The sequence below is a fragment of the Xenopus laevis genome, chromosome 2L, assembly GCF_017654675.1.
Source record: "Xenopus laevis strain J_2021 chromosome 2L, Xenopus_laevis_v10.1, whole genome shotgun sequence".
Lineage (NCBI taxonomy): Eukaryota > Metazoa > Chordata > Amphibia > Anura > Pipidae > Xenopus > Xenopus laevis.
The window spans coordinates 186764568-186776852 of NC_054373.1; the positions used below are offsets into that span (position 1 = coordinate 186764568).

At 40.3% G+C, this 12285-nt stretch overlaps 1 protein-coding gene across 7 annotated transcripts in view; it reads left to right on the forward strand.

Moving 5' to 3' along the window:
• The window catches only part of picalm.L (phosphatidylinositol binding clathrin assembly protein L homeolog), a 68658-nt gene that overhangs the window by 39289 nt on the left and 17084 nt on the right, over positions 1-12285 (forward strand). For 3 of the 7 annotated variants that reach the window (XM_041582841.1, XM_041582842.1, XM_018247863.2), the window contains exons 10-14: positions 1724-1847; positions 3969-4105; positions 5973-6070; positions 7078-7224; positions 8525-8605. In XM_041582841.1, the coding sequence (XP_041438775.1) occupies positions 1724-1847; positions 3969-4105; positions 5973-6070; positions 7078-7224; positions 8525-8605 (587 nt within the window). The remainder of the gene's footprint in view (positions 1-1723; positions 1848-3968; positions 4106-5972; positions 6071-7077; positions 7225-8524; positions 8606-12285) is intronic. The other 4 variants (XM_041582843.1, XM_018247865.2, XM_041582844.1 and 1 more) reach the window with 2 other exon arrangements.

A 12285-nucleotide genomic window follows, 5' to 3' on the forward strand; every position in this document is an offset into this window, starting at 1 on the left:
CAGCTTGTTTATATAAACTATAGTAGAACTTATCTGTTATCTACTGTGTATCCTGTGCTTGAATGGCTGCCCCCATGGCTACACAGCAGCTTGTTTATATAAACTATAGTAGTACTTATCTGTTATCTATTGTGTATCCTGTGCTTGAATGGCTGTCCCCATGGCTACACAGCAGCTTGTTTATATAAACTATAGTAGTACTTATCTGTTATCTACTGTGTATCCTGTGCTTGAATGGCTGCCCCCATGGCTACACAGCAGCTTCTTTATATAAACTATAGTAGTACTTATCTGTTATCTACTGTGTATCCTGTGCTTGAATGGCTGCCCCCATGGCTACACAGCAGCTTCTTTATATAAACTATAGTAGTGTTTCTGAAGCAAACACACGCCAGTTTTACCAGTGCAGGGTAACACTGCATTATATTTGTATTACTTCAAAACACTTTCATTTTTTGATGTTCCTGTTCCTTTAAACATTGTGCTGTTAGTGCTTGAAACTACTTTCCGTGGCCCATACAGTCGACCCTTGAGTCAAACACTTGCCTTTCACATTAGGATCTTCTGCAGGAATCGGCCACATCTGAGATGATCTGCTGCCCATGTCTGCTTCACAGTATCCATTGGAAGCTTCCCTTCTTGCCTATATATCCTGATTAAATATTCATCTCCAGCAGAAAAAAGCTGAAATCCATTAAATCTGAGATGGATGTTACATAAGGGAGTGCGTATCTCCTTCCCGCTCGGCTTCAAACACACTCTGTAATTTTGTTGCCAAGGAAATCTATGAAAGATACATGAATTCTAATTGATTTTAGCCTCTGCAGCTCTTCCTCGACTGGTTATTTGCAAACAAAGGAATACTGGGCAGTGTTCCTCGCTATTGATTTCATTTCAGGGTCCGGGGAACTTTACCTGCCTCAAATGATTACAGGATTTGCTCCGGAAATTTACAGCTACTTAAAATGATTGCGGGTAGTGTCACTGCTTTAGACTGAAGGCACATTGGGAGTATTCTTTTCTGGCCTGACACTCCCATTCATTAAAATTTTAGGTTTACCTCTGCTAATTTAGATTGTAAGCTTTTATTAACATGACCCTCTTTGTCTCTTTTTCTCACTTAGCATTTGTATATAAAGTGTATGTTTGTAAAGGATAACTAGATGCTCAGCTGCCATAAAGCAGGACAGGACTGCTGCTTACAATGGGGATCAGATAGGATCTGTGCAGCCACTGGGACAGAATGTTCTGTTATACAGATAGCTAGAATCTCAGCTGCCATAAAGCAGGACAGGACTGCTGCTTACAATGGGGATCAGATAGGATCTGTGCAGCCACTGGGACAGAATGCTCTGTTATACAGATAGCTAGAATCTCAGCTGCCATAAAGCAGGACAGGACTGCTGCTTACAATGGGGATCAGATAGGATCTGTGCAGCCACTGGGACAGAATGTTCTGTTATACAGATAGCTAGAATCTCAGCTGCCATAAAGCAGGACAGGACTGCTGCTTACAATGGAGATCTGATAAGACTTGGGCCACTGGGACAGAATGAACTTTAATACTGTACCTACAAAGAAATTGTGATGTTTTACTACAGACAATAATTGTTCCTAGTATAATTTACTACTATTGAAATAGACAGGAATTGATTGCGTATGTATAAAGTGTAACTGACTCTGTGTAACAGTAGGGGTAATTGTTTACATATGTTTAATACAGGGCAACAACTCTTTCAAATGCAGTCTCATCACTTGCAACCACAAGCCTGTCACTCACCCGGGTGGATGAAAGGGAAAAGCAAGTGGCAGTGGAGGAAGAACAGTCTTGTTTAAAATCTTTAAAGGTAACGCTTTGTGCCTATGTTGCATTTTGGCTAAACTTTCAGGATCAGCATTTCAGGATTTTGCCTTTTTCAGCAGGATTCGGATTCGGCCGAATCCTTCTGCCCGGCCGAACCGAATGCTAATTTGCAAATTCGGGATGGGGAGGGAAATCACGTGACTTTTTGTCACAAACCAAGGAAGTAAAAATGTTTTCCCCTTTTCACACCTAATTTGCATATGCAAATTAGGATTTGGTTTGGTATTCGGCCAAATCTTCCGTAAAGGATTCGTGGGTTCGGCCGAATCTAAAATAGTGGATTCGGTGCATCCCCACTTTTTTTTTTAGCAGCAATGCAATGAAGGGCATGCAGACGCCCTACAGGTGTTAGTGGACTTCAGCTAGAGAGGGATATTCTGAGACAATTTGCTATTGGTTTTCATTTTTTCAACTTGTGGTTTTTGAGTTATTTAGCTTTTTATACAGCTGCTCTCCAGTTTGCAGTTTCAGATATATGGTTGGTAGGGTCCAAATTACCCTAGCAACCATGTATTGATTTGAATAAGAGACTGGAATGTGAATCGGAAAGTCCCTGGGTAGATGAGTAATAAAAAGTAACAAAGTCCAAAGAGAAAAGTACCCCGCTAAATCAATGAAACTCCACAGTCACCCAATTCTAATACCTTAATCAACATCCAGATAAGTTGAGAATTAATTAAATATATATGTATGACAACCCAATAGGAACCACCAGTGGTTGTCAATCTAGTTAGAACAATCACTAATTAAACGTAGTGTGTTTTAGGGACGAACTCCATGGGCGATTTCAGCGCGATCTGACACGCTGCGCAAAAACGCAGGCGTCACGTCGGATGCGACTGAAATAAGGTAAGAGATGGAAATGTTGGATGAAATCGCAGCGTTGTCTGCATCCGACAGTCAGGTTGCGTCGGATCAACACTACCATCCAACAATGCTATTACTTACCTTCTTTCCGTAGCATCCGACGTGACGCCTGTGGTCTTGCGCAGCGTGTCTGATCGCGCTGAAATTGCCCGTTGAGTTCTACACTAAAGTGCAGTGGATTAAAATCAATTCATCCAACTAAATCAATTACAAGAAAAATTAAAGTAAATTGTAAAATAGAATAAGGCTAGATATGCTGTATTTTGTATACTAAACATAAACATGAACTTACTGTACCACAAGCCTAATCAAACAAATGATTTATGCTTTCAAAGTTGGCCACAGGGGGTCACCATCTTGTAACTTTGTTATACATCTTTGCAAGACCAAGACTGTGCACATGCTCAGTGTAGTCTGGGCTGCTTAGGGATCATCATAAATTATCAAAACAGCACAAGTCAAATAATATCTGCCAGAAGCCGATACAACAAGACTGATTAATAATCAGAATATACAGACTGCACTGGGTCCTCTGTTGTCATGTAATCTAATGGGGATTTTATAGTTTTTGTATTGTTTAATACAAACTTTCTCCAACTCTGCAGAACCAGTGGCTGCAGCAAAATAATCCTCCAAATAGAATCCCAGTTTATCTGTTTAAATCTGGCTCCATGATCTTTGTTCCTGCAGCTGGAGTTGGAAACAGTAAAGGGGATGTAAAGGCAAAAATAAAATCCAATACAAATCTCTACACAGTCGCCGACTGCTCTACAGGGAAACAAACAAAGCTGCTTGAGTTCTGCATGGCTGGGAAGTAAGGCGGGGGCTCCCCCTGCTGTACATAAGTATGATTGTTTTCCTGCAGAGCAGTTAGGGACCGTCTGACAATTCCTATCCACAGCAGTAAATGAAGGGAGAATTTCACTGCTTACAGTCAGGTTTCTTATAAAAACGGTACACGTTTTTTAATTAAAAAATATTGGAGATAGGTTTCTTTTTCATTAAAGAAAATAAAAATGGGATTTTATTTTTTTGCCTTTACGTGACCTTTAAGGCCAATTGAAAAGCTGCTTAGAATTAGTCTAAACATACTAAACGTTAACTTAACGGTGAACCACCCCTTTAATGATTCGGTTCCTCCTTTTTATGGTCTACAATACCGTGTGAAGTTTGGTTGTGCTTTTAACCGTAACAATGGAAGAGTTTTTTTCTTATATTTGCTCTTTTTGGTTCCCAGGAACAACGTCTGAAAGAGCTTTCAAAGAAACCTCACAGCACCTCTACAACGGCCTCCTCCCCGGTCTCCTCCACAGCAGGCAGTATAAACACCATGGCGGCTATTGATATGTTTGCCACCCCTACTTCTTTAAATAGGTATTGTATTGTTAATTCTCCAAACAGTCAAGCTGGTGTGAATAATAAATGTCATCACTCAGTACAAGTCTGTAGGGTAAGGCCAGACGAGGAGATTCGGGGAGATTTTGTCGCTTGGCGACTTATCGCATCGCCGCGTGTGTATTAGCGCAGGCGATTTTGCGCTGTAGCCTATGGGGAAAAGACGCTGATTCAGTTCGGGGAGATAGTCGCACAAAAGACGTGGTGATAGGTCGCCAGGCGACAAAATCTCCCCGAATCTCCTCGTCTGGCCTTACCCTTAGTGATTGCATACAGATTTAGATTTGTTTTCCCGCATCTTACTGAATCTGGATGAATGTTTTTAGCCCTAAACAATCAACGAGCATGAAAATCTCACCCTACTATTTACTTTTTACTTATTCTGCCAGTCAGAAATTCAGTGCTATTTCTAGAAAACATTTCATGATTTGTTTGTTTAAAAAAAAAAAAATTAAAGGGGGATGTTCACCTTCCAAACACTTTATCAATTGGTTTGTTTCCGGGTTGTTTTCCAGAAATAAAGATTTTTATTTCAATTGCTTTCCATTTTTTACCATTTTTCCAAAATCTCAAGATTAAAGTTTAAGGTTCCTGTCTGTATTGTTCCAGTCTGGCAGCTCAGTAATTCAGATGCAGATTCAATTTGCTGATTAGTTGATCCGTTTCTCAGTAGGATCTATGGGGAATATCAGCAACTATTGTATCAAGTCTAACAGCTGCCTTTAAAGGGGTTGTTCACTTTTGAGTTAACTTTTAGTATGATGTAGAGAGGGATATTCTTTGACAATTTGCAATTGGTTTTCATTTTTTATTATTTGGGGTTTTTGAGTTATTTAGCTTTTTATTCAGCAGCTCTTCAGTTTGCAATTTCAGACATCTGGTTGTTAGGGTCCAAATTCCCCTAGCAACCATGCATTGATTTGGATAAGAGACAGGAATATGAAAAGGAGAGGTCTGAATAGAAAGACGAGTAATAAAAAGTAACAGTAATAATACTAGGGATGCACAGAATCTGATATTTTCGATTAGGCCGAACCCCAGAATCGTTTGCAAAAGATTTGGCTGAAAATGGAACTCAAATCCTAATTTGCATATGCAAATAAGGGTGGGAAGGGGAAAACACTTGACTTCCTTGTTTTGTGACAAAGTCACACAATTTCCTCCTCGCCCCTAATTTGCATATGGAAATTAGGATTTGGTTCGGCCAGGCAGAAGGATTCTGCCGAATCCCAAACTGAATCCTGGATTCAGTGCATCCCTAAACAATACATTTGTAGCCTTATAGAGCATTTCTTTTTAGATGGGGTCAGTGACCCCTCATTTAAAAGCTGGAAAGGGTCAGAAGAAGAAGGCAAATCATTCAAAAACTATAAATAAAGATGACCAATTGAAAAGTTGCCTAGAATTTACCTTTGTATAACATACTAAAAGTTAACTTAAAGGTATACCACCCCTTTAATGAAACTCAGGGATTCTGCTGAGCAGGGGCAAAAATAAGAAATGTATCAACTAAATGTATCGATTTAAAACAGTTTAGAGAGTCGGCGACCCCCACCCTCCCATCGCTGCTTTAGAAAGTGAAAAATGAGACTTGCACTTCAATATTAGAAAAACAATGGCAATATATATTAAAACCAACTGAACTGCAAAAGTGTAGGCAGGTGAACATCCCCTTGAACGTAAGGTCTGAAGTGAGACTTGTAGTTTAATTGGTACAAAAGAAAGTTGCTCCAGGTGTTCATGTTATTCTATGATTTCTGCTGGTTGAGCAAAGCATTTGGGCCGGTGTAATGGGACTTGTCTCTAAAGCAGATGAAGCAGCGCTTGTCTTTTCTTTCCTCACTAGTTCCAAACTGTCTAATGACCTGCTAGACATGCAGCCAACGTTCCAGCCAGCTGTCCATCCTCTGTCTGTCGTGCAGCAAGTTGCAGGTTCCTGGGCAGGTAAGCAAAGCATTCTCCCCCCCCTCCCGAAAACAAATCTTTCCCCTTCCCTTTAGTTTCACCCCAATTCAGCAATCCGCCATGTGCACCTCTAAAGGAATCCTCTGGAGGAAGTGACATTATGCTCTGGCCTTTAAATTGATAAACTGTCGTTTTACTGCTGCAAACTGGTGAGATCTTTTATGCTTCTCATGGGTAACTGCAAATTACACCTGTCTGCTAAGGATCACCAGCCACTGGGTAGCAGAGAATTATGGCAATATGGGCATATATGTTTATTTACTAAAGGAGTAGTTCACCTTCAAGTTAACTTTTAGTTTTGTATAGAATGGCCAATATTAAGCAACTTTTCAATTGGTCTTCATTATTTGTTTTTTATAGGTTATGAATTAATTGCCTTCTTTTTCTTCTGACTCTCTCCAGCTTACAAACAGGGGTCACTGACTCCATTTAAACAACTAATCTCCCCAAACTGCCTCCCGCCGGCTAGAATGTAAATCACCGACGGGATGGCACTCGGAGCGCTTTGTTTTCCAAAGTCGACCGAAGTTGCCTCACGAGGAAACTTCAGGTGACTTTGGAAAACGAAGCATTCCGAGTGCCATCCCGCCGGTGATTTACATTCTAGCCGGCAGGAAGGTCGTTCAGGGAGATTAATGGCCCCGAAGAAGAAGAGATTTGTCGAATCCCCGAATTTGAGTGCGTGCCGTGGCCCTCAGGGCCCCTGTTTGTTATTATCTAGTGTTAATCCATCAACAGCCACTAGTTTCTGAGATCAGTGGCTTTCGCAACCATTTAGCATTTTCCATTCCAAAACGACAACAAAAAAAATCATTTAAAAATGGAGATAATGAAGATCAAACGGAAGCAATACACTGTAAGAGGGTTCCTATTGGTTAATCAGACCAAACAGTGCATGCCTGTTATTTGTCTGTCTCTACTACTTATACTACTTCTTCCTCTACTACTTCTACTACTAACCTCTCTGCTTTCTGTCACGTGAGCAGATCCTTTCACCTCTGAAGCTGCTGATGATTCCATTCCAAGTCTAAATCCGTTCCTCAGTAAAGCTAGCGAGGGTGTCCAGCTACCTGTCGTATCCACAGAATCAGCCAGTTTTACTGCTAAAACACCAAGCCATGAAATATTTATTGGTAAATTACCATGGGCTCCCCTGTATCCTCTTCAGATTGGCCGCATGGCTCAATGGGATTGCTGTTTGTCTTCCATAGAGATTCTCTTTCTGGCTAAGGTTGCCGTTAGTTAAAGGGGAACTATCATGAAAATCGAATATACGCTTCATCATACTGAAATAAGAAACTTTCTACATACAATCAATTAAATATATTGCATTGTTTCTGAAATAATCAAGTTTATCCTCACTATTCCTCTCTCAGCATCTGTTTCTCTTCATTCTGTCTTCATGCGGCAGTTGGGAGTCAGATATTCACTGACAGTTAGATCCAATATATCTTATGGGGGGGCTCCTTTACTAGCAGATATATTAGAGCTCTCATTTAACTGATTCCAGTACAAACTAACTTACAAAATAACTGCCTTTTGCACAAATTCTGCATGTAGAGAGACATGTCTGGTGATTTTAAAAGAGTGAGCTCTAATACATTCTCTATGCCAAGGGTCCTCAACCTTTTTTGGACCGGGGAAGGGGGTCGGTGTCCAATTCGGCGCACCGCGTTAATTGTCCCCTAGGCTCGGCAGCCCAGTTCAAGACTGTCTGCGGCCCCCGGTTGGCGGCCCCTGTTCTAGGCAAAAGGAGCCCCCCTATAAGATATATTGGATCTAACTGTCAGTGAATATCTGACACCCAACTGCTGCATGAAGAGAGAATGAAGAGAAACAGATACTGAGAGAGGAATAGTGAAGATAAACTTGATTATTTCAGAAACGGGACAGAATATTTAATTGATTGTATTTAGAAAGTTTCTTATTTCAGTATGATGAAGCTTATATTAGATTTGCATGATAGTTTCCCCTTTACGATAAGGACATAGATAGACATTTATAGATGCTTGGTAATTTCATGCCCCATTTAGTTTCTCCATAAGAGCTGAGAGGGGCGTAATTAAGTCATCAGAGGATATTAGAGAGTAATATAAGAACAATTGTACATTAGCACCAGGTTTGATAGCCCATTGCTGCATTTACTGGTTACACAGTTAAAATCAAACATCTGATGGGTTGCTATGGTAATTTTTCCTTTCTGTAGTGGGCAGATTGCAGTCATGCATACAGACAGTCTTATATGAACTGGTAAAGATGGGGTACAGTTTATTAATTATAAATAATATTATAAACATTAATATTTAGGGCACTTATCCAAAATGTACCCTCTTCTTTTGTCTTTGTGTGCTGTAAATTTTGGGATAACGTGTCTTTGTCTTTCTTTGCTCTTGTTAACACTTTCTATTACTTTTTTCTGCCCAAACTTATTAGATTCTTTCTGTGGTCCTCAAGGCTATCCCAATCCTTCCCATTTCCGCAGTGATCCCTATACAGTAGCTGGTCTATATGGAGGTAGGTATAACACCGCAAGGTGCAGAGGCGTTTTGGGAGAAAAACACCTTTCTTGTTTTTGCCAGAGGCTACAAGTAAGTGTTCGCAGTAGTCAAAGGGGCTGTCACCTTTAACATTAACTTTTAGTATGATGTAGAGAGTTATATTCCAAGACAAGTTGCAATTGGTTTTCATTTTTTATTATTTGGGGTTTTTTAGCTTTTTATTCAGCAGCTCTCCAGTTTGTAATTTCAGCCGTCTGGTTTCTAGGGTCCTAATTCCCCTAGCAACCATGCATTGATTTGAATAAGAGACTGGAATATGAATAGGAGAGGCCTGAATAGATAAAGGAGTAATAAAAAGTAGCAATAACAATAAATAGGCTCAGTGACCCCCCCCCCCATTTAAAATATGGAAAGAGTCTGAAGAAAAAGGCAAGTAATCAAAAAAACTATAAAAAAAAAAAATAATGAAGACCAAATGAAAAGTTGCTTAGGCCTATTGTATAGCATACTAAAAGTTAACTTAAAGGAGAACTAAAGCGTAACTAAAGAAGTAGCCAGAAATGTTGTACATGATGTTTTGTGCTTCTGTACCAGCCCAAGGCAACCACAGCCCTTTAGCAGTAAAGATCTGTGTCTCCAAAGATGCCCCAGTAGCTCCCCATCTTCTTTTCTGCTGATTCACTGCACATGCTCTGTGCTGCTGTCACTTACTGAGCTTAGGGAGCCACTCACAATATACAGTACACATAGAATAGAAATGTCACAATATAAGGCTGATTAGTAATTAATACACATAATTACTACATGGCAGCACAGAAACCAGTGCAATTAGCATCAGAATTGAATAATCAGCAAACCTGTAGCATCAGCTTATATTACAGCCAGGGAAGCTCATTTTCTGCTGGATAATTAGTGACGAGCCCTAAGCTTAGCTTCTCAACAGCCAATCAGAGCCCACTGAGCATGTGAGTGTCACAGACACTTTCCAAGATGGTGACCCCCTGTGACAAGTTTGAAGTCCTGGATCATTGCTGCTATTGACAAGCTCAAACTTTAGCCTCGTGCAATAAGTTCACTATATGAAATATGGCTTTTTAAAGGGGTTGCTCACCTTCAAACAACTTCAGATAGATCACCAGAAATAACGACTTTTTTCCAATTACTTTTCTATGTGTCACTGCTTTTCTAAGTGTCAGGGCACACAGGCAGATTCGGGGAGATTAGTCACCCGGCCACAAATTTCCTCTTCTTTTGGGGCGACTAATCTCCCCGAACTGCCTTCCCACCGGCTAAAATGTAAATCTCCGGCAGGATGGCACTCGGAGCGATTAGTTTTCCGAAGTTGCTGGAAGTACATTATAGTACGCTATATTTTATTTCTTTGCTTTTTTTGGTGTCTACCCGTCAGCTTGCAGCGCTGGTATCTCTTCGTATGAAAAAGATTTTTATTGTGACTAATCTGAAGGAGAACAGATTTCTATACGGGCAAAGGGAGTGAACTGCAGAACCTCTGGATTTTATCTTATTTTTTGCAGCTGAGTTTTCCGTAGTTGCTGGAAGTTGCCTCATAAGGAAACTACGGGCGACTTCGGAAAACGAATCGCTCAGCGTGCCATCCTGCCGGCTATTTACATTTTAGCCGGTGGGAAGGCAGTTCGGGGAGATTTGTCGCCCGAAGAAGAGGAGATTTGTTGCCGGGCGATTAATCTCTCCGTATCTGCCAGTGTGCCTTGACCCCAATGCAGCTCTGGAAGGGGGGGAGGGTCGCTGACCCTGTAAACTGTTCTAAATTGATCCATTTCTTATCTTTGTCCCTGCTGAGCAGAATCTCTGAGTTTCATTACAGGCAGCTGTTAAGAATTGATACAATAGTTACTGATACTCCAGAGATGCTGCTGAGAAATGGATCAACTAATGGAGCAAATTGTAATAGTTTAGAATCTGCACCTGAATTACTGAGCTGCCAGACTCAAACACCAGAGACATGAATATTCAACTTTAAACTTAGATTTTGGAAAAACAGTAAAAAAATTATGGAAAGTAATTGAAAAAAGGCTTTATTTCAGGGGAATAATCTAAAAACAACTGAACTGAAAAAACGTGTTTGGAAGGGGTTAGTTCTCCTTTAAAGGTGAACCACCTCTTAAGAGTCGGGCAATCTTGTATATGTGACCATTACTTGACCACTTCTTAAAAACGTTGAGGTGTACGTCGAGTAATTAAACATAATGCAGATTGCATATAACTATATAAATAGAGGGAGCTCTCAGGTTTAGGAGAGTCATGATCCAGCTGTTAAATACATTACAAGCACTCAGATAAGAGAAGATATAAAAGTGCAAGAAGCGTGACACACAATTCAGGAATTCATACAAGTCTGTACAAACGTTTGGCACCTGGCTAAAGAATTGGAGAGATTCTAAAACAATAACAAGTTACACATTGCTATATAATATTAGTGTCATGTAGTGGAGAATGGGAATAGAGGTTTCCCTTCTACCAATCCAGGGCTTTTCTTCTCTGTCCACTCTCCCACCTTCGATATTGGGGTTCAGGCCTTGCTCACAGTTGGTGTTGGATTGGGGGTCCAGGCTCTATGCAGGCCAGTCATGTTCTCGGCAAACCTATTCTGTAGGGACCTCACTTTGTGCATGGTACAGGGAAAGAGCTTCCCCCAAATATTGCTACAAAGTAGGAAGCAGGTATGGGACCTGTTATCCAGAATGCTGGGGACCTGAAGTTTTCCAGATAATGGATCTTTCCATACTTTGGCTCTTCATACCTTAAGTCTACTAGAAAATCATGTAAACATGTAATAAACCCAGTAGGCTGGTTTTGCATCCAATTAGGGATGCACCGAATCCAGGATTCGGCATTTTTCAGCAGGATTCGGCCGAATCTTTCTGCCCAGCCAAACCGAATCTGAATTTGCATATGCAAATTAGGGACAGGGAGAGATTGCATGACTTTTTGTCACAAAAAAAAGAAGTAAAAAAATGCTTTCCCATCCCTAATTTGCATATGCAAATTAGGATTTGGTTCGGTATTCGGCCAAATCTTTCGCGGTGGATTCAGGGGTTCGGCCAAATCCAAAACAGTGCATCCCTACTTCTATTAAGGATTAATTATATCTTAGTTGGGATCAAGTACAAGCTACTGTTTTATTATTACACAGAAAAGGGAAATCATTTTAAGCTTTGTCTATGACAGACGGCCTTTGCGTAATTCAGGGCTTTCTGGATAACAGGTTTACAGATAACGGATCCCATTCCTGTATAAGGAATATCCTTGTACCCAGTGGACCGTAGCCGAAACAATATGTACAGCCCCAGAATATTATTTCCTCTCCACCAAATGACATTATGGGTTCAGACAGATAGGGGCAGATTTATCAAGGGTCTAATTTCAAAGTGTTGGAATTTTTTTGAACTCCCATAACTTCGAAATTCAAATTAAAAAAGATCAATTTATCAAAAAATCTAAGTTTGTTTTTTTTCACCCGAATAGGTCCTTTTTGTGAATTCGAATCAAAGGTTTTTCAAAGTCCACCAATTGAGTAATAGGTTCTAGGAGGTCCCCCACAGGCTAAAACAGCAATTCGGCAGGTTTTAGATGGCGAATGGTCAAAGTCACATTTTTAAAGAGACCGTACATGATAAATTTCGATATTCAAATTTTTTTTCAAATATGTCGAAG